The sequence below is a fragment of the Trachurus japonicus genome, chromosome 22 (genome assembly GCF_045865225.1).
Source record: "Trachurus japonicus isolate A0001 chromosome 22, Traja_1.0".
In the NCBI taxonomy this organism is placed as follows: domain Eukaryota; kingdom Metazoa; phylum Chordata; class Actinopteri; order Carangiformes; family Carangidae; genus Trachurus; species Trachurus japonicus.
The window spans coordinates 16,883,452-16,905,871 of NC_140928.1; the positions used below are offsets into that span (position 1 = coordinate 16,883,452).

At 42.8% G+C, this 22,420-nt stretch overlaps 2 protein-coding genes across 2 annotated transcripts in view; one reads left to right on the forward strand and one right to left on the reverse strand.

Moving 5' to 3' along the window:
• The window catches only part of LOC146963823 (inositol-tetrakisphosphate 1-kinase-like), a 31,857-nt gene extending 19,184 nt beyond the window's left edge, over nt 1-12,673 (reverse strand). Inside the window, exons 1-2 of the mRNA XM_085768406.1 lie at nt 12,530-12,673; nt 8,402-8,426 (exon numbers count right to left, since the gene is read on the reverse strand). Of these exons, the coding sequence (XP_085624532.1) occupies nt 8,402-8,426; nt 12,530-12,624 (120 nt within the window). The 5' untranslated portion in view covers nt 12,625-12,673. The remainder of the gene's footprint in view (nt 1-8,401; nt 8,427-12,529) is intronic.
• Nucleotides 12,674-15,816: 3,143 nt separating this feature from the next.
• On the forward strand, nt 15,817-22,387 carry LOC146963824 (putative E3 ubiquitin-protein ligase UBR7). The gene is made up of 12 exons (XM_085768303.1): nt 15,817-15,940; nt 16,921-17,041; nt 17,919-18,052; nt 19,082-19,142; nt 19,244-19,339; nt 19,449-19,502; nt 19,598-19,703; nt 19,812-19,975; nt 20,805-20,999; nt 21,170-21,326; nt 21,476-21,537; nt 21,715-22,387. The coding sequence occupies exons 2-12, from the start codon at nt 16,922-16,924 to the stop codon at nt 21,796-21,798; spliced, it is 1,233 nt and encodes a 410-aa protein (XP_085624429.1). The 5' UTR covers nt 15,817-15,940; nt 16,921; the 3' UTR covers nt 21,799-22,387.
• The last annotated feature ends 33 nt before the right edge of the window (nt 22,388-22,420 follow it).

Genomic DNA, 22,420 nt, shown 5'->3' on the forward strand with positions numbered 1-22,420 from the left:
TGTCGTCAAATAAATGACTTGGATGATGAATGTGAGAATATTTTTAAGAAAAGGTTAAGTTATTTTGGAAAGTCGTTAATCTGTCACTGCCCTCCTCATTTATACTCCCTGTGTGTCAATAGAGAAAAGAAACAAACATACGTTTTCTGCTTTTTTGGTTATAAAACAGCATCAGGTCTGATTTTACTTTATTTACAGCTCCAACTTTGGCACAGCCAGGGTTCATGTTGTACTTGTTTGGAATTGCACCAGGAGGATTTATTCTGATGTCATCTATTTTACTATAAGTTGCAAACTATCTCCCACTGGCCAGGCTTCCAGACTTTCTGAGCATATTCGACAGCCTCTGAGAAAAATGCCAAATTAGCATTCGTTTTAAGTTCACTGCAGCTGAAAGAGTGGCTGCTCTGGCCAAGTAGTTCACAAGTAGTCAAACCAGCTCTCCAAGTGTGATAAGACTTATGTGGGTCAGCACTTGCAGGCACATGCAAACAGAAATATAGGAATACTACAAAGGACAGAGGAGAGATGCTACGATTTCAACCAGCGATGACTCCTCGGTGGATTAAGTCCAGTTCACAAGAGGCCTCTATTCTGGCCGTCCAGACTGATGACAAGGGGAGTTGAGTAATGTCTGTGTGAGAGGCGACTTTCAAAGTTAGAAAACTTAAGACACAGAGCAGTCTTTGATATGTGGCTAGAAATGGAAAATGCCCATAGGGAAGTAAAAGTACATTAAGAAAAAAAATTATCTGAAATCTTTCACTCAACTTTAGGCGATTTGTTTTCCCATAGCGGTAACACAACTGTGACAGTCTTAATTCATTTTATTAAGGCCAAGACTGTGACAACAGCAGATTATGACTCCTTGAAGGTGGAAAATTAAAATACTCAGAGAGGCAGTTAAAATGAAACCCGAGCAAACACATCAACATTGTAATGAGAAGTGGTTTCAGGGCTGCATGTTGCGTAACCCCAGCTGTACACGAGCTCATTAGCTAATCAGCAGATACAGATCACCTGATCGCTTCAGACAAAAGATAATTCAGAAACACCTGTGCAAATAAGCCAGAGACAGGCACTGTCCTTTATTCTGCTCGGACAGTACACACACCCCAGAGTGAATACACTTGAGTCACACAGGCGTAGATCAATGCAAGAACTGTAAAACTGTACAGAGTTTCAGTTGGTTAAGGGTTGGCCTCAAGTCAGAGCCGTCATTTTCTGGTTAATGATTCAAAGATGTGTGATAGATGGATGAGTAATTATTAAGTTTGCTCGGTCCTGCATTAAGGTCAATTGCACAGTGGTAAATTTGTTGAAGATAGAGTCCGGAGGTTTTTGCTCAAAAATAAACGCTATACTTATACAAATGAAATCCGTCTAAATAATCACGTATAGGTTTCTACTCATGTGTGGTGGTGACTGTGTAGAGCCCCCTCCCCCCCGCCTGTATTTTAGTCTTTTGCTTTGTGTCACAGAGACGCTTCTGGGTGGAGAGTCATGTTTTCTCTCCAGCCAATGACAGAGCTCAGGTGAGGTTTCGTGCGGCAGACTAGGATGCTAGCGAGCGCTTGTGGCGATGCTATCAGCTGCCGCTAACACCCGCTAGTGGTGGTGGCTAGCATCCGCCATTAGCTCCTGCTTCCCAGCTCACCACAACAGCCCTCCTACTCATTACAGCATAATTCTTGGGGCTCCCGTCGCCAGTGACGACCGGCTATCGGCCCATGGCTCCGGCCCTTTTCTTTGCAGTCCTGACAACTGCTGCTGCTGTCAGGGGCAGGGGGCTGCACAGTTGAGCCTGAGAGGAGGGGCCCAGTTTGAATGTTTTGTTTACAAACTACAACAAACAAACCTCCAGACTAGGGATGTCACAATTACTTGTTTTCACAATTAATCGCGGTATTAAATGCCACAATTAATTGATCGCAAAGATTCCTAAATACCGTCACTTTCCAAAAAAAGATTATGTATGAACCGTGTCGGCAGATGAGCACCAAAGTAAAGGTAAATGCACAGATACTGGTCCATTTATCTAACGTAGCATTGAATTGTTAGGAATTTAAATGTTAGAGTGTTATTTGTAATTAATAAAAAAAGATTAAAATTAACTTTTATTAACTATTTGGTATCGATGACAATTAATGACTTGAATATTTCAAACACTTCCCCTGGCGGATTAATAATTGGTCATATTTGAATAGTTATTTTAAATATTTTATAATTAGTCATGTATATTTTAACTATATTTGATTTTACGCATTAATAGTGTTGTGAAATTAATTCATGCATAATAATCGTGATAATCGTAATACCGGGATTATTTCTCTGACAATAATCGTACCCAGAAAATCTATTATCGTGACATCCCTACTCCAGACTCTACCTTTAAACATCAGCCGATATAGCGTAGATATATATCACCTGTGATAGTTGTTATATACATTGTTTGGACTCAGTCTGACAGAGAGAATATGAGCACAACTGTGTGTGTGAACACAGTATGCCAAGAAATGCCAACATCAGTGTTCTGGTCAAGCTCTATTCCCTATAGACCTAATTATGCAACATCAACACAGCATTTATTTCTCTGTTCATTTTAATCCTGTTGGATTTCATTCTCCTCCACGCTCCATTTCTCCCGCCTATAGCAGCAGCACGCCCTACAGCCTCGAAAGCAGCACGCCAACATGAGCTGCAAAAACGTACACAAGCCAGTGAGGGCAAAATGTGCCCAGTGACTCCAGACGGTTTGCTAGGACTGACACAGCAGCGGCACATAACACTGGAAAAGTCAGGGATGAAGCTAGCTGAAATCATTTATCAGAGTCAGACATCCTTCTACTAACTAAGATGCACTGCCTTATGACATAAGACTATTTATTAGTCCCACACATGGAAAATTTGGTTGTTTCAGTAGCATTTGTAACATACGAGGTAAAAAAGTAGAAGAATATGCAAAAATAGACATGTAAGACAAACCTATAGTTATGTCCCAAAATGTTTCAGGAATATACAGTTATTTACAAGAATAGAATAAAATATGAAACTTACTGTAGATAAAATGCACAGTTGCGATACAGAACAATGTATGTTAAGTAATACAGCATCAATGCATTGCAGGAATCAAACAGTATGATTGCATAAACTCGGCTTATGTTCTGGCGGCTGCTCAGCTGGTTAATCAGGATTGTGAGGTAGAGAGACACGTAGACACAGAGGTGTGAACATATGGCAGATGCATAAAACACACATAAACATGCTGCTATGACCTTAATAGCACCGTGCTGGTAAGTCAACACTCATAAAATGTGTTGTCACCTGTGGATAAACGATCACTGTGTCTACAGCGCTGGCTGCTGTGAGCAGCAGTGGTGACAGGACGCGAGGTACAGCAGGTCGCTGCAAACCGCCGCGGTCGCTCTTGTTTTCTGTCTAGCTAGCAGTGTCAGCGCGACGGGGCTGGGTGGATGGGAATTTGCCTGTGCTCCGCTGAGGCACGGCTTTTAATCTCTTGCTTACACAACACAGAGGGCCCGTCCACGGCCTGGCCTCTCAACAAAAACAGTCCTCTACATCATGGGGGTCAACACCCACTGGCAAAGACACATTGCAGAGGATGAAGCTGCCCTCTCCCTGTGCTCAGACAGAGTGACCCTGCTTTAGAGCTCATCCAAAAACCCAGCAGTAAAGTCAGCGATGTCCCGCGAAATGCTAAAAGCAGAAATGTCAGTTGACGTCTTTGCAAATCTCCCCTGGGACTGAGAGCTAGCAGCGGGGCCGTGGTGGTGATGGACAGCACAGAAAACACACTGAATCGTGGAGGGAGAGGGCAGGTCAGGGCCGATATATTTTCAGCTTTGATGTTAGCCTCACAGTGGGACCGAGCTGCACCCCGGGGGAAATCTAAGAACGGTGATTTTGAGAGCAAACAGCGAGGACAGAGCTCATGATGTAATTCAGTTTTCAACACAAGTCCACTTACTGAACACAAGCTGCACGAACCGGTGTTTGGAGCAGTTATTTGTCTCTGCTTTTATTCTGTAGATGACTCTGTAGCTGCCCTCAGCTGGATCAAACCTCAACTGGCTTTCCCTTTGTTGTCAGGCTCGCCCAGAGCAAGACCGTGGGTAGAGTGCAGACAGACGTGATGAATGATTTATTTTGTATGCTGTGTGGCACTTGACACCCCAGTGTAAGAGAAACATATGTCTCTGAGATAAACTGTGACCGGCTAGCCACACCTCACTGGAGGTACAGGACTGCACAGGAGACGAGATCAACATGAAGGTTAATCTCCAGCCAAAAATCATATGGAGATTCACACTGGGAGCTCATTAGGCTAATGGACGTCTTCCCAGCATCCCTGGAGTCCTCCCATTACCAAGACATTTATTTCTCCTGCTGAATATGTTGCGCAACGGAGGCTTGTGAGGCAGCTATCTTTCAGCTTTTATAAAAATGGAGAGTATAATATGAGGATAACCAGGACTTAGTGTGCGACTTTGCAGGCAGGATAAGAGTGTTTCCTTATAAAACATCTTAACAGGTGGGTTTGCATCTCACTCAGAAATAAAGAGACTCCAAATCTCTTCTAGGTCAAGTCAAGTCACTGTAAAGTTGACTTCATCATCCACACCCTTAACATTCAGACTTCTCATAAACGCCCACACACCTGTCTTACAGCACTTCAGAAAAATACCTATTTTTAAACCGGAGGAAGTGTGTGTGTGACTAAGGCACCTTCAACACACATTGTTTGTGATGTTTTGGAAACCTCTCTGATGAGGCTCTTGGTGCATGTTCTATTTTTTCCCCCTCCAATTTAACTCTAACGTTGCTTGATGCTAATAGCCACCAACAGCTGTCTTTGGGTCATAGTGGACTGGAGGATCAATAAATTCCCTCCAAAGACAATCTTTTGTTTGACAGCCTCCACAAATTCAATATGTTGGTGAGATACAGTAGCATGGCGGAAATTAGCTTTAAATTCTTAAGCACTTAGCATATAATAAAAACAGTAACTCAATAAGTTTCTGTGGACAGCCCACTCAAACGATGGCCATTTGCTGTGATGGGTTCTCTCTCCTGCAGCGAATATTGGCTTCCTCAAGGCCCAGCCTAGTGAGTTAATCTCATCAGCTCTGTGATACAGACAGGCTAATGTACAGAGCACAGGGAGGATGGCTCTCATGAGCTCAGGGCGAAGGGGTCAGTATTGATGAGCTGGTGCAAAATCGCTTGGGAGGAGGGAAAGGAATGATGGCGGAGGGAAACGTAGAGACAAGAAGAGCGTGATAATGGGCTACTTATAAAAAAAAAAAAAAGAACTGGAGCGGAAAGCTGCAAGAGGCTAAAGGGGCAATCGTATAAAGTCAAACACAAGAACCGTCTGTTGTTTTCCACTTTTGTCAGTCCTGGTGGGTATAAAAACGGATCATTTTCCCACACTAGAAATGGAAATATAACATTAAGTCCCTGCGGCTGCCAGATTTAGCAAAGATCTGTTCACACAGTGACGTCATAACCACTACCAACCCCCTGGAGGATCCAGCCTCTTGTGGCAAATACCATACCATCGCTATGTGGAATTACAGCGACTTATCTGTACATCACTTCCCTGCTACTAACAATTATTCCTATACCAACTCATTTGTTGACTATTATACATTATTATACAGATATGTCACATATAAAAACAGTAAAACATTCCCACTGTCTCAGGAACGCAGTGACGTCTTTAGACTCCAACAGCCCCTAACCATAAAATAAGGAGAAATCGCATGTAATAAAAAAAAACAATAACCAGACAGACTACCAAGAAGACAGTTGCAGTTTCAATTGTTTCAGCTGTAGTACACTTCTATTGTTCCAGCTTTTTACTTAATAAATAGGTGAAATAACCTGTATTTATTTTGTAAACAATATAAGCAGCAAGGGTTAGAAGTAATTTATCCTAGCATATCCAAGGTCGGGCTGTTATCACCAGGATCAGCTAGTCTGTCACAGCACAGGGACAAGGTTAGACGATTAAACTGGCAGCAAAAGATAAATTCTAGGGTTTATTCTACTCGGGCCTTCCAGAGAAGGTTAAATGTACTTGATAGCCACATAATGGAAATACTCCCACCCACCCTCAAGGCCTCAAAAACACAAATGAATAAAATATAAACAAAGCAAGCTGAAAACTTTGTCTGCGAGGGAAGCATCTTCACTTGGAAGCCTCAATGTTTTCCTTGCAATGTGCCACCACTTCAGTCCCCTCCGCATGTTTGATGCTTACTAACTTCATGTGGATATTTGTCTAAGGATTTAGCATGACTGGGCCCGAGATAGACCAACAACATTTCAGGACTTTAACTGCCAGACACACAGAGGAAAATGTATAAAACAAAGTAATCTCTACTGCTACGTTATACGTGAAATAATCTGGCTTTAGTAATTGCAGAATTGCTTGCAACATAGCAGTCTAAGGGGAAGTGTTAGTGCTACTGTGCTCAGAGTCCACTAGGGCAATAGGAGAGGACAGCCTTGTACACAGCAACACCGAGGCATTACAATAGCTGCCATTATCTTCACTTGTGATGCAGTCACGGCGGTACAGGCACCGACTGGCAGTGGGTGCATCCTGGGCTGCCGAATCCCCTGTGTGGACTGAAAAACACCTCTGGGTGCTTGAGTAAACTGAGTTTTCTCAATTGGCAGCGACGGCTCGGTTAAAAATAAAGTGAGTTTATGCCGAATTGCAGGAAGAATGAGTAAACAACAGGTAGTCCGGGAAAAAGAGAAAGAGACTGGGAGAGCTGAGCGCTTGTTGTAGTCCCCGAGCGCCCTGAGCTGAGGGTCTGGGAGGATCTGCTCTGTCCCAGGAGGGGCTGAAAGTGCAGTGGGAAACAAAGCCCTGCTTACTTTGGGACTATTCCCAGGACAAGGCTCTTTCTGGGTGTGCTGATATCGTCAGGCCAGTGAGAGGAAAATAATAACCTCAAAGTGAGGGAAGGGGGGGGAAACCTCCCATGAAGACGAGAGAGATGGCATTAAAAAAAAAAAGAGAGAGAAGAGGATAATTTCCTCCTCAATGGCAGAGAGCACTTTGACTGACAAGTACTTTTTCAGCACTGAGATCCCCGGATTTAGCAACTATTGCTCCTATGCGTCTGTCTGTGCTGTGTTTACTTGCAGAGTCTGAACTATGCAACAGCCATTAGTGACAGCACTTGCCTGAGGCCAGCATTTACCTGAACAACTCAGCACCACCCTGTAGTAAAGCTAAGTCATTACTACAGATGACTCATTTGCCCCTTTCTCCTGACACAATAAAGTGACTGTAATTACTATTAACATGTGAATGTTGACAAAAAATGGCATTTTTTTAAATTTAAAGCAGAAGTAGGCGATATTTTTGTGTTAATATAAGTCTTAAATAGTTATATCTTCCGACAGCAATCACTTACATAGAGTGTTTGGACCGAAACACGGGTCTGTCAGTCCCTCTGCTCTGCTCTGAGCCGAGGAGAAAACTTTTCTCGTATCCTACAAGTTTTATCCAATGAGGAGAGAGAACGGCATAAAGGGGCGGTCCTCTCTGTGTGTGCAGCCAAGGGATGCGCCTGAATGTGGTGATGTAGGGACGAGGACCAATAGATCCATGACGAGGGCGGGGGCTGCTAACTCCATCGGCTGACAAGACGTTATGGTGCGTTCAAGGCAACCCGTAACTCGTGTTTTTCCGACCTGTGAAGTCGTACCAGTTCGATCTGGTTCACGGGTTGGAAGTTACGAGTGGCCGTTATAGTGACTTTCACAGGTAAAACAGCTCGGAAAAACACAAGTGGGTTGCCTGGAACGCTACAAAGTCGTAAGTTGTGACTTGAAGCTGTAATTTACGGTTTCAAAAGCCTGCCTTTTTAAAAAAAAAAAAAAAAGAATCCATAATTACTGATGCCAGATAATACAATGACTTCTACCACTAATAAGAGTTTTCAGCACAACTTCACACACACATGCCCAAAGTTGATCCCTTTGACGTCCAACAGAGTTAACAAGAGTTGAAGCCAGGTGTTGAAATGTTGTGTTGGGATAAGTTGCATCACAGCTGAACAATGAACATAGCTCTTGGTCTGTTAGACGGCAACTGATGATGTTTATAGAATGAAAATAACTAAACCGTGAAGCAAGTGTGTAGGCGGTAACACACTCACAGTGATTACACAGTTACAGAGGAAATCTAAAAAAATATGGACATGTAGTAAATTGTGTGGTTTCAACCCTAACTGCAAAACACTGAATCTGAATAAAATAACCTCTTAGCAGGATGTACATTTAAGGTTTCACAGCTAAAAAATGGCCAACTTTGTTTTGTAATAACAAAAAAGTACCAAAAATATTTTCCACTTACCTGAACAACTTCTATTCCTCTTTTCCTGAAAAAGAAAAAAACAAGTAACAGTCATTAATTTGACCAGATATATTGTGATCAGTTTCAGTTGATTAGGGACTGAATAATCTTTAAGATACAAGATGAGTAAAGTAAATGACGTCTGCTATCCTTCAATCCAGTATCTAAAAACTTGACCTGTAGGCAAAGACTTCACTGAAACAAGACACTGTGAAGGAAGAAATCCAACGCAAAGCTAACAATATGTTGTACTCGCCCAGTGAAAGTGACAAGTAAGCACACTCTTATTTATAATCGTTTGCTTTTTACTTTCATATTATATAATGAAAGCTATGTAAACATGCTTTGTTGCACCAGTGGCACTGGATTGTTTCCTTAATAATACAAAGGTTATTTTTACTCTCTCCGTAAATGTATATCAAAATAGTTCCTCTCCATAAGAGGAATTAAACAGAAACCCACACAGCTCTACTACACAGACAGTTAGAGACACGAGCTCTTGGCAGATGTGTCTGCACCTGGACATCGAAAATAAATAAACAATGACCCCAAATTATTCAGGCAATTTGTCTGATACCAGGAAGGCAGATTAAGATTGTTGCTTGCAGCCAAAATACCCCATCCATCTCCAGAGCTGGGGAAGATACCACTTTGCCAAAATGGCACAGAAATACTAGTCATTGGATAAAAATTGGTTGCTTGGCAACCAGCGGATCTCTCTATGAGTGTGGAGTTGTTAGTGGAGGTGACTATCAGCGCGTAATACACCACTTCGCTGTTCACATCAGGACCCTCTATTCCCTGGACGCAGCTCTTCTCCCTATCCTCCTGACCAGTTGTACATATATGTGAGATCAGTCCTCCTCGATTTCAAGATGTTTCTTTCAAGAAAACTGTTTACGGCACAGAAGATGTCCAAACGTGCAAGATTTTTGAAAAACAAATCTAGCCGTGACCTCTCCACTGAGAGAAAACCCAAGCAGGGAGAGGAGGGAGCACTTGGCACATTACTGTCGGAGCTAGTTTGTCAAATGTCACACATTAACTAAAGGATTAGAAGGGGAAAAAACACATTATGTAAAATTTTTAATTGTCAAAACAACTAACTTCTACAGAAGGGAATTTACAACTGGGACTGGATCGGCCTGCTGCTACCAGCAACTCGGCCTGTCCTTGTTTCTGAGGTTACAGCCCAACGATAACAGCAGTGCGACCATTCACTGCCAAACAACAGTGTGGATATTTAATACTGCAGCTGGTGTGTTTCATGTGGTGTGAATGGGGCCTTTAGTCTTGTCCCATCTCAGATATGGAGATCGCCTGCTCTCCTATATTGTTACACGGACAGCAGAATGAAAAAGGGATGAAGGAGACGACCCAGCAGAGAAGCAGCTGAGGGTCAGAGCTGTTTGAATAAGCTCGACACACAAGCCTGTGTGGAGGTGTGACATAAAAATGACAGCTTTTATGACACCGTGGTGGCTGCTGAGCAATACAGGAAACTGATACCGTAGTGATTGCTTTAAAACACCATGAACTCGTGTGACTTAGTGTGGCCTTAGTGGACAGAGACAGGTAAAACTGGCCCGTCAGGTGAAGCAGATTTACCTGTTTGAGATGTTAAACTGTTGCCATTTGTTCCCTAAAAATAGATACATTCATTGCTTCACATGTTAATAGAGTTTAAAGTGATACTCAACACAGATTTAAAATAATCACAATCTTCTCAATGCTACTGTTAAGTGTGTCATCTGGATGAAAGAACACACACACAGCAGGTTTAGTTCAAGGTAATCTCATCAGCCATGTTATCCTAGACAGCAGCCTTGCCTTGACAGGATGAAGTGACAATATTTTCGTATTGTTCAATGATGCCCAGGCCGACCGCGTTTCCAAGGACTTTTTGTTTTACTAAATCAGGTATATTTGAGTTGGCAGAGGAAGCCTCCAAAAGTGTACAAATATAAACCCAAGTGTATCTGATCAGCAGGAACCCTTAAAGTCCAGCTGCACTTGACACCTCACTGAAGCTCTCGCAGTGTCAGCTGCATGCGCCACGATGAGAGGGAGAAAACCCGGTCGCTAGAGCACAACAGTGATGGTTTATCTTTGATATTACAGCCCGATAAGTCTTAAACCTGCACATACCTATCTGTAAGATAAAATCAAAGAGCATGAAATGAAATTCAAGGAGTGCGATGTTGCCAGGGAAGCTACTCCACAATAAATAAGACGTTTTTGGTATGAGGTGGTACTGATGAAAGCCAGCAAGACCTGTGACAGCTTCAACATGTCTGACAATGAAATCCTTGTGGTGTTGTGCCATCTAGGAAAGAAGGTGTTTAGGTACAACAGCAGCCCCATATTATAATGTAATCTGAGTTTCATTTCATTTCTCCTCCTTCCTCTTGAAGATGCTAGAAGAAGATGGGGAAATACGCCAGGAAAAGGAGAACTAGAGGACAAGCTGAAGCGGGTGACTGGCAGGAGCCGAAGCAGTCATGCGGTGATCAGAGCATGACATGCTCACGTTGACTTTGTGGATCTTTTTTTCTGTTTAAATGAGTTGGTGTTTGTTGTTGTTGTTCGGAGGAGGAGAAGGAGGCTGATCTCCTTGATCTTCTATCTCTAGCACCACTTCTTAACACAATGACCCCGCCCCTCCATATTAATCAGCACACAGTCCAGCTCCGAGGGGACGAAGGGGGAGAGAGCAGGATGCAGGGATGAGAGGGGTGGGGGGTGTTGCTTGGAGGTTTATGACGTGATTAAAAATGTTTGGTGGATTCCAGTGCTGTAATCTGCGCTGAGCTCAATCAGGTCGCTTTGTGAGGCAACGAACGACTCTTGGAAAAAGGTGAAAATCCTGCAAAGCGGCTGTCTGCTATTAAAGCACAGCGTAAACATACTTGACCTGTTGGGGCACATGTTTGCTAAATCTATGATTGAAATGTTTCTCCCTCACTGTTAGCCACTGTCTCTTTGACATCTGTGTCTTCGGGTTAACTGCAGCCTTCGTACAACACAGGCAGCTAAGCAGTGTTGCAATGGGAGATGATAAGGCTGCTGCCATACCTTGGAAGGAGCCCTTCCCCAAGTCATTATACTCCGTCCGTGGCAGTATGTTTACTAAGAAAAATCAATGCCTTACTTTATAACATCTTGCGTAACATTTCACTTCACTGATAATGGATAAGACACAAGATAACATACATCACACACCCATTAATCCAACCCCCGCAAAGATGGAGAATTAAAAAAAAGGACCTTGATTAGGCTGAAAAACATCCTTGGCCAGTCATGTTATGGCTATGCATCTGAACAACTTGGCTCTATTTTTGCAGATTGCGAAAATATTGAACATCTAGAGAACAAAAGACTTCTCTCTGTGATAACAATACTTTAATGGCCATTCATCTACTTTGCAGAATAAGAGCTCATCCTCTGGTCAAGCTATGCCAAAAAAACACAGCAGAGATTAATTGTTTCCAGTCCTCTAACATCTGCCCGAGAGTTTCTACTAAATTACGACACCTGTTTAAGCTGCTTGTCCTGTTACACATGCACCTCAGAGCCACTATCAACAAGTCCTACCTTCACACATTCCCTCCTCGCACCATGTCTCAACAAGCACTGGCTCGAGACATAACAAATAAAAGCTGCTACACTAAAAAAAATAATCTCAAGCTCAGGGCTCGCTTTTTTCCCCCCCTCAGTGCCATCTTCCCTCCAGGCGTTTAAACACATTTGTTCAGGGAGTGACAGAGGTAGACCAGCTGCAGGCCTCATCGACTGTGCTTTTAATAAATCCTTTGATGATTAACAGAGATAAGAGTAAGACGGATGTGTCAGCATGAAAGAGAAAGTTCAAATGAAAACTGCAAAAAAAAAAAAAAGGGGGGGGGGGGCATCCCCTGTAAGAAGAGAAGTGGTCATCATCATCAGCCCCGTTTGTCACTGTCTCATTAAGAGAGGAACTACACTGTCTGACAAAACACCTCTTAAATCACTAGGGCATAAATTGTTAATGATGGAGGCCCACTGTGTGAATGCATGTCTGGCTGTTTTTGTCAGGTGCTCTAAAAAAAAAAAACCTGGATGTGTTAAATTAATTTTGTGGCCACATACCTGCACAGATCAGCAAAGGCCTGGAAATTCAGCTTCTTCATCTTCTTCTCACTGAGCCAGTAGCCGACTCTCCGGCCTTTCAGAAAGGTCTGCATCTCCACTGTGCTGCACTGGCTCCTTCTTCTGCTTCTTCCTTTTCTTTTCTTTTCTTTTCTTTTTCTTCTTCCTCTGGAGGCCAAACGCTGCGGGACCGACTCAACCTGAAACAAGCAATAGGAAGACAACCAGTAACGTTAAACCACCTTGCATTGCAAAGCGTTGAGTTGAGTCTTAACCAACCAACCAACCAGCTATAAGGGCGAGGAGGAGGGGAGCACGAAAAGTTGACGACTGGTTTGTCATACATGCATATATACACAGTACACACTCACTCACTAACACACATTCACACACACACACATACAGAGGAGTGGCGCTTTGCTTTGCTGCTGGTCAGCCTCCTTGAACCTAACCCTAGCCCTCGTGGTGGTGGTGGTTTTTTAGCATGATATAAGTGTTAAGTGTTACAAACCTAACCTGACAGTGATTGTGGTGTTTAGCATCAGCGACACAAACAGCTCACCTACCCCTGACCCCTGCAGCTAGCCCACCAGAAGCTACCGTCGGTGGGGCTAAGTTAAGCTAGGCGGTGATACAACCGCCGCTAACCGATGGCATGCGACCGACTGGGAGAGACGTTAAGCTAAGCTAGCTAACGGCTAAGCAGCAGCAGCAACGTTAAATGGCTGAACAAACAAAACTGGTGCCGCTTCAAAATGTCAAACGATTAAAAAAAAAAAAACTACTAATGGCGGCAAGCGACCGGCTAGTTAGCTTAAAAAAAAGAAAAAGGATGAAATGAAGCAAATGGGTGAAGTCGTAGAGTATGTAAAGCTGGCAGCGAAGAGAGAGAGAGAGACGTTGGTGGTGGTGGTGTTGCTCGAGCTAACTAACTAACCTGGTAGTTTTAGCACAGTTTCCCCCCCTCTCTCCTCCCTGAAAGATGCGTGTCCTGTCCTCCTCTTCAGAAACTACAGCTCGGATAGTTTCCCATTCTCAGTCCGCCCGGCCCGCTGGAGGAGGAGGAGGAGGAGAAGTTTTCAAACACGGTGACAGATGACAGGCACACAGCTGGACTCACGTTGAGAGGCTCCTGGTGTTTTCTCTCTCTCTCTCAGTCCCTGAGCCGAGCTGACTGACTGACTGACTGGCTGCTGCACACACCCAGGACCGCTGCTGCTGCCGCTGCTGCCTTCACGGCCGCTCGGAAAAACGACCACTCCGCTGTCGAAGCGCACTCTGACGCAGTGGCGTGCACAGACTTTTTCAAGGGCAGGGGCGAAAAGGGGGAAAAAAAAGGGCACATAATAGCGCGTCCTCGCCACTGAAGAGGGCACTTTAGCACGTGTTTTGGCTCCTAGATGTGGCTCCTAGAGGGCACTTTCAGGGCTGCCAAGTTTCAGAAAATGACAAGAGTGAGACTGTAGTGACATGGTGTGTTTGGCCGGTGACCACAGGTCAGTGGCGAAAAAAATTTGGCCTTTTTTAACGTCGATTTGGCCTGTTTTATAATATCAATACCTTAAGACTAAAAAACGTAATTTTGGCCTGTTTTAACATGTGTTTTGGCTCCCAAGAGGGCACATTAGCACACGTTTTGCCTTCCAAGAGGGCACTTTATCACATGTTTTGCCTTCCAAGAGGGCACTTAAACACGTGTTTTGGCTCCCAAGAGGGCACTTTAGCACACGTTTTGGCTGCCATGAGGTTCACTTTAGCACACGTTTTGGCTGCCATGAGGTTCACTTTAGCACACGTTTTGGCTCCTAGAGGGCACTTAAGCACACATTTTGGCCCCCATGAGGGCACTTTAGCACGTGTTTTGGCTTCCAAGAGGGCACTTTAACGTGTGTTTTGGCTCCCAGGGGGCACTTTAGCACGCGTTTTTCAACAATTGGGCCACGAGGGGGGGCGACCGCCCCCCCCTACCCCCCACTTGTGCACGCCACTGCTCTGACGTGACTTCACGTGCTTTTCCCCCCTTTTGTGCGTATGTTTTCCACATCTATATAAACTTTCATGTTTATTTATTTTTTTTAATTTATTTATTGATATTTGATTAATATCTTTGTGGTGTAAAATTATGACAATGTCTCACAACATAACCAACATAACCAAATATCATTTAAATTGTAAATAGCGCCTGAAGAAGATATAAGTGAATTTATCACTTCATTCATATTTTTAGTGACCACTTTAATAAATATGGTTTCATAAACAACCATGACCATGACTGTTTTTTTTGGTCAATTAAATTTGTATTACATTTTTAAGAAACATTATGATACAGGTGTTGGTTTTGTTTTTGGTGTAGACATGTCATATAAAGAATGAAATTATAAAATCAAAAATATATCACATATAAGAAATCTAGTCCATAAAATTGGAACAGCAGTAGCTATTAACAGTGTTGTCGCTATTAACAGTGTTGTCGCTCCTCTCAAAATAACCCAGAAGTCCTTGTGTCCTTGGCTTGCACGTTAGCATGTCTTTAAGCTGGTCATGGAGGGGCCACCCCATATTTCCGACAGCCTTAAAGGCACCAGGGACGCGGTCAGAGAAGTTCAGTGTGTTTGAGACAACCCCTCTTCACTGTCTGTCACCTCCGGCCCTCCGTGCAACAAGCAAGTACGAGAGGAAACGTGGATCAGTTAAGTGGTTTGTTGTTGTTGTTTTTTATATATATATACAAACCAGCTGCAGTTTGCATGATAAACTGATGTTTTATTTGTGGTCCAGTTGCAGCAGTCATGGTAAAAAAAAAAGAGAGAAAAAAGTAGCAGCCTGCTTGTGTAGCCTACTGTGCAGACTGAGACACGTCGCACTGGCGCCATCTATTGTAAAAACCGGTGCAGCAGCATCATCATACCTCCACATCAAAGAGGGTTTCAAAGGGTTTCAACCTCAAATTGTGTCGGTTTATCAGACATGACACAAAAATGACTGAACCGATTTATTACCAAACTCATAAAAGGGATGGGATATGGAGCAGATGATCATATTATTACACCTACTGGATCATCACTTCACTGTTTTTTGTTTTTTTGTTTTTTTTTGTTTTTGGGGGGCGGGCTAGCTATACATTATTTTTAATCACAGGTCAATATTTTAGTATTCATGCGATGCTATTCAAATGTCAAAAGTCTCCCCATGTCGTCTTGTTATTGCTGATGAGTTCTATGTAGATTAATTGGTCAGAAGGGGAATACATAATTCAAAAGAGAACGAGAACAAAGCTAAACAAAACAGACAAAACAAAACAAAACAAAACCATTTCAAAATTACACAACACCACGGACACTGCTGGACGCTTTGGGGACGACCGAGCTCATCTCCAGTCCTCCTTCAGTCCTCTATCTACCAACAGGGCAGGTATGTACCGTCCTAAAGCTTTAAAACAATTCACTATATTATTTCTTTCTTTATTCTTCTTTTATTCTTGTTTTCGCTGTTGCTTCGAGTGTGTGGTGTTGTTGCAAGCGGTCTTCCATCTCAAATAACAGAGGTGGATGTAGCCTATGTTTATAAATGTTTTATTTATTTAGTCTACTCGGTGTATCAGGCCTATTGGCTACTTCATAATTAGTCTATGACACTGCAGATAAGTTACAAGTTTGATTGATATATCCAGGTCTTTGTCTGTCTATGTCTAAAAATCATGTTAATTACGTGTGTGAAACAGCCTACAGTTATAAAGAAAATATTATCACAACATAGTTTGTGCTGCCACATTGTAAAAATAAATAAATAATAATAATAATAAATCTTTGGTCGGTGTTTATCTTTTCTGCTTGGGAATACTGTTGTTATAAATGATGGTATAAAGGCTAATACATAATGAGATGTTGACAGAAAATACCAAACATTCATTAACTCATAGATGGCTGCTTCTAGTTTATAACTAATCCGAAACTGTAATCCGAAATAGGTTATACCCTATATATATAATCTAAATTTAATAATGATAGCAAAAGTAATTTTGACCAGCAGCAGCAGGTATTGAACGTGATGCCCCCTTAGGAATGTCAAATTTGTTGAATATAGTATTACTTTTGGGCAAATACCATATACACTGTTGTAAATGGAAAAGTAAATCCCCGTCAATAATCTGTTTTAAAAATGAACTAAACAAATATTTTAGTTCCTTATATTTACTGGCAGATGGAAATGAAAAAAGGCACTCTAGATCAGTGTAGCTACGTCACTTCCTCCACGTGGTCTCGGCCCCAAACTCCCGCCCGGAACAGTCGTTTGTCAACACCGCCGTGTTGCTGAGACCCCGGGGTGTGTGTGAATGCGTGTGTGAGTCTTTGTGTTTGTCCACTACTACCTTCGCTCTCCTTATTTCCCAGCATGGCAGCAAACAAAGAAGACGGCGGCGAGCCCGACGACTTTCTCCCCGACGACGAGGAGCTGGAGCAGGCGCTGTGCGTGCTGGCTGGAAGCGACCCAGAAAACTGCTCCTATTCCCGGGTAAGAGGAGCTTCCTGCTCCGCATCCCTGGCTGCAGCCATCGTTGTTTATCTTTATAGCCTACCACTGCATCGCCGCTCGCCCCCAAATGCAAACACTGATCTTTCACATGTAGTATTTATTTATTTATTAATTTAAAGGTTTAAGGATCAGGGACATTGCACATTAATAAAAACATTTAAACAAATGTAAACATGCCAGAATTAGCCAAAAGGCTATTTTGCATCTGTTGTCCCTGGACTGATGTTTAAAGTCACCCTAAAAGAAAAATAATTAAAAAAAAATTGGGTTATCAACATACAAATAATACATTCAATGATTAAAAAGCTGAATAGTGGACAAAAGACAGAGAGCTCAGTGAAGGTCCATGCATACACACACAAACTAACATAAAACTGAACTCAAACAGCAGCCGCTACAGACAAAACAGAAGCAACATTAAACAGCAACACCAACAGAAAAAAAAGTACACAAGACACAATCACATTATACACATTGAACACATTAGAAGCCATGCACAAAAAGCAACAATACTAGACAATTAATACACAATAAAAAGTGTTTAAAGGAGGCATAATTTGAAATATCTCTAATGTGAGTTGGAATAGAATTGAGCAGCCCTATGCCCTATTGTGCATTGTATTAGGTGTTGTTTTAGATGTTTGCATGTGTTCTTCTTATTAATTTATAATGTCTCCTCATACTAGCTATATGTTGTTTCTGTGGGGCACTCAAGAGTGAAACATTCTAGATCACATTGTAGACAGACAGTCCATTTGCTTTGGCATCATACAGTACACAGCAGTGTAGTAAAGTATAAGAATGACTTATCCTTTTGTTGCATTATGTCACAAATCTAATGTATTTGTTGTTGCAGGGCTATGTGAAGAGACAGGCTGTGTTTGCCTGTAACACTTGCACTCCAGATGCTGCAGAGCCTGCTGGGATATGTCTGGCCTGTGCCAATAAATGCCATGATGGACATGATATTTTTGAGCTGTACACCAAAAGGTATTTAAAAAAGACATTATTAGTGTGACTGCTGAAGCAGTCACACTATTGTTCTTCTGTTTGGCCATTTTCTTCCGCCTTTTTACGGTCTTCTTCTAGTCTTTCATACTTTGTGCTATTTCAACAATTCATATATCAAAACGTGCAGCTTTTTTTGAACTTTATCGGCATTACTTTTCTCTTTTTAACTATTTATACTTTTTCAAATATTTAACTTTTTCACAAAAAATCTCACATTCATCAAAGTCTCAACCTCTCTTCTTCACAACTCCACTGTAGTGTAGAGGTTAGGGTGGATGCTTGCCAACCCTAAGGTCACTGGTTCGAATCCAGGGGAAGACCTCTTGTTATGTTATGTTGAATTCTGCTCTCCTCCCCCGCCTTCAATTGGTTACAGGTGTTTGTTATCTCCTTGATTACTCATACCAGTTTGCAGCACATCATCACATTACAATGAATGACAACAGTTTTGAAAGCAGTGTGCTCTCTGTAGCCGAGTGGCAGAGTAAAGGTTTAGTGATCATATGGTCATGGGTTCGATTCCTGCCTCAGTCTTTTCACTTCATTGCTTGACTTTTGATTCCAATTATTCAGCTGTCATTGGACAGTCTTTGATTCCTCATAGTATAAAGCTCATTGTAACTCAGGTTCTCTGTGGCCATATGGTTAGTGCTCAGCCTGAAATTCACAGACATTTTCATTCTAAGTCATTCAAGCTTGACTCTCAAGCTTTCTTGATGTTGACAGTGTGCAGATCATTAACAGACAACAGTCTCTGCAACTGTGTGTGCACTGTGGCCTAGAGGCAGAGTGGAAGTCTAATGACCATGAGGATGTGGGTTCGATTCTGACCTTGGTCAAACATTTGTATGGTGATCACAGCTTGCACTATTTGCTAATTCTGCAACAGCGTTCAGTTGCTGTCAGCAGTCACACCATTTCCATTCTTGGAAATGCTTTTTCTAGTTATTATTATTATGTATCGATTTCACTGATTTTGCTCATTAAATATTTTTCCCCCATCTGTAGAAATTTTCGCTGTGATTGTGGGAACAAAAAGTTTCAGGATTTCCAGTGCAAGTTGAACACTGTAAGTCCACCGTGCTTTCATCTTATCACCTGCTTTGCAATCCAACGCACATTCTGTTTGTTGATGGGACTCCACTTTGTCTGTCGGCCCCCCCCTCACAGGACAAAGACGAGGAAAACGTCAGAAATCTTTACAATCACAACTTCAACGGCTGCTACTGCACGTGTGACCGGCCGTACCCAGACACAGAAGATCAGGTATATTTCTTCCCTCTGTTTTGTCTCATCTAATTCAGATTATCTGGATTTTTCTCTCTCATCTGTCCCTAAACAAGATGCCCTTTTTTAAAAAAAAAATACCCCACAGGAAAATGATGAGATGATTCAGTGCATCGTCTGTGAGGACTGGTTTCACAGCAGGGTAAGTGTAAACCAGGTGATTTCAGTGAAAAGATTCCTGCATGCTTCTTTCAGAGTGATTTACGTGTCTTTACCTTATTTATTTGTCTTTTACAGCACCTGGGCTGCAATGCGGTGGATCCAGAGGAGCTGCAGGAGATGGTATGTGAGGCCTGCATGAACAAGGCTCCATTCTTGTGGATGTACGCCGCTCACTTTGCAGGTAAAACTGACTCTTCCTGAGCAAAAAACAATCCTGTGTGTTTAGTTCTGGATTTTGATGTTAAAATGTTTACAGAGAGTGATGTTTTCACTTGTTTTTCTCCTTCAGTGCCATCCGCTATCAGCGTCGGTCATGCTGAGGAGGGGGAGGAGGAGGAGGAGGAGGAGGTAGAGGTCGATGTGGAGGGAGGAGAAGATAAGAACGTATCTGCTGAGCCCAGTCGAAGTGGGGATGACGAACCCTCCACCAGCACTGAACAAACAAAGCAGGAGGTGAGAAACAACATCTCTGCCTCTGTTTGTGTGTGTTCAACATATTTAGAGCAAAAAAACAGAGAGTTGAAGTTGGCACCGACTTAACATAAGAAGCATAAATTTGGGTTTCCTCTCATTACACTGCCAATTATTGTGTTTGTTGTACACACACAATACTTCAGCTGTTCTCTGTATTGTACCTAAACTGTTCTCATAGTGTATTTTCATATTGAAAAGCATCATTTTTTAAAATAGTACAGTATATGCAATATGTGCATGGTAGGTAAAGTACATACGGGACATTTGAAGTAGTGGGCTCCCTGGTTTATTCAGTACTTCTAGCACACTAACTTTGCTTTATTCTCAGCAGTAATTTGAGATTTGCATATAAAATAAAGACTTAGTGGGAAGGGATTGTGAGCATATACAGCATTTGAGTGTTGACTGTGAGCTGTTGTGCTTCATACGCCAGTCTACCACCAGGTGGGGCTGTAGGGCAGTGAGCGGCTCAGAGCCTGGAGAGCAGGCTGCTGCTCCTGCTCCTGCTCCTGTTATCGTGCTTCCCCCTCCTCTGGGTAATTAGAGGAGAAATGACCCATGAGGCACTGCCTCTCCTGCTCTGCAGACGGCTTTGGCCAGGCTTCACAGGACAGCTTACTGTAAACTGGTGATTTTCATCGCCCAATCATTTCATCGTGTCAGTCGCCTTGAGACTTCCCCGGATGAGTCTGCAGTGCCGTGTGCGTGTGGGGATGTTTTACAAAGCCCAGGTGTTATCAGTTCTCTCTCTGCTGCCGCTATATAACACGGTACACCGCCCTGCCCTCTGCTTTTATTTGCATCTTAGGAAACTGCAAACAGGAGTTCCCCTTGCAAAAGGACTCACGAGCAGATGAGGGGCAGTCCTGGGAAGGCCACGACCAAGACTGTGGCGTGCAGGCTGAAGGAGCTGCAGGCCCAGGGGCTGGAGAGGCCGAGACAGGGAGCGGTGTTCTGGCCCTACAGTTGGCGCTCCGAGCTTTGCACCTGCACGAGCTGCAAGGTGGGTTACTCACTGCTAATAGCCCCTCAGGTTATTATATAAGGCTTTAACGAAGGCCACCAGAAAAAAAAAAAACCTCTCACAGATGTTCACTCCTCCAGGTTGAGTTATACGTATGTGATGTACCTCCGGATCGTTTTCATTGAACATTTCCTCACATTGTGCAACAGAGGGCCTACGTGGCTGCGGAGGTGCAGTTTCTCATGGATCAGTCCGACACCATTCTGGCCTATGAGAACAAAGGCATGGATGAGCCGTTTGGGCAGCACCCCCTGATGGCACTGACCAACTCAATGGACCGTGTGCAGCAGCTGGAGGTCATTTATGGTGAGTGTGGGGAGGGGGAGGTTAGACGTGAGGTCACTTTTCCACCTAGGATGTAATCATGTGAAGTGAAATTTCTTTTTAGGGGGGGATATTGAATTGATTGACTGGGACGTGAGGTGGACTAATCAATCATGTGTTCTTCCCTTTAGGTTACAACGAGCTGGCAACTTCTATCACTGCATTTTTAGACCAGTGTGTTGCTGAGGGAAAGGTGAGACATGGATAATCTTGGTGCAAATTCAATCTAGATAGTATTTAGCTACATAATTACCCATCGGGCAACGTGTGTTTTCATTTTACACGACTAATGTGCAGTTCTGCAGTCTCGCGTGCCGTCTTCTACTTGACTTCTAACCCGACTCATTCCTTCCTCTCCTGCTTTCTTCAGACGGTCACAGTTGAAGCCGTGCATCAGTTCTTCGAGGAGCTGCGGGCAAGAAAACGACGCAGAACCAATGCGGGATACCAATGAGGAGGAGGCTGCGCTGCTACCATCATATGCCAAGTCCATGTGGTGCTGTGAATGAATGAACATGACCCTTTTTTCTCTGTTGAATAAAGGGGCTTTTTGCTGCAACCAATGTGATCCTTAAGCTTGAACAATAAGTGCAGAGTTTTAATTTGTAGTTCTTGTCCTGAAATGTTACTACTAGAGTGAGGATTGTGAGTTTTGACATTCATTTTCATCCACTGATTTTTTTTGTAGCGAGGCCTTAACTTTGAAGTTCTTGATGAAAGCATATTACTTGAAACATTGATGTTGAACGCACATTGATATGTCTTTATGAACTAAAGAAATTTAGTTTAATCCCTAAGCTTTAAGTCTAGTTGAATATTTCACGTGAAACATGATGCTCCCAGGTTTTTCCTGTGAAAGTGTCCAGTCATTGTGACTGGGCTGCATACCAGTGTTTATATTGAGGGTTTTTTTTCCCACTTCCTCAGATGATTTTTCTGGTGGTGACCAGATATGACATAAGTGTTTGTAAAAGTGAATAAAAAAATAAAAAAAAAATCGCTGTTTGTGAATTGGTGTTCATAATAAAGTTATTACACATTTCTAGAGTGTAAACAACCAAAATGAGATCAAATGA

Bases quoted from the DNA above. Each gene is read 5' to 3' on its own strand.
- LOC146963824 (XM_085768303.1), top strand. From the start codon at position 16,922: ATGGCAGCAAACAAAGAAGACGGCGGCGAGCCCGACGACTTTCTCCCC. The intron at 21,327-21,475 runs GTGAGTGTGGGG...TCTTCCCTTTAG, and splicing joins GCAGCTGGAGGTCATTTATG to GTTACAACGAGCTGGCAACT. The intron at 21,538-21,714 runs GTGAGACATGGA...TGCTTTCTTCAG, and splicing joins AGTGTGTTGCTGAGGGAAAG to ACGGTCACAGTTGAAGCCGT.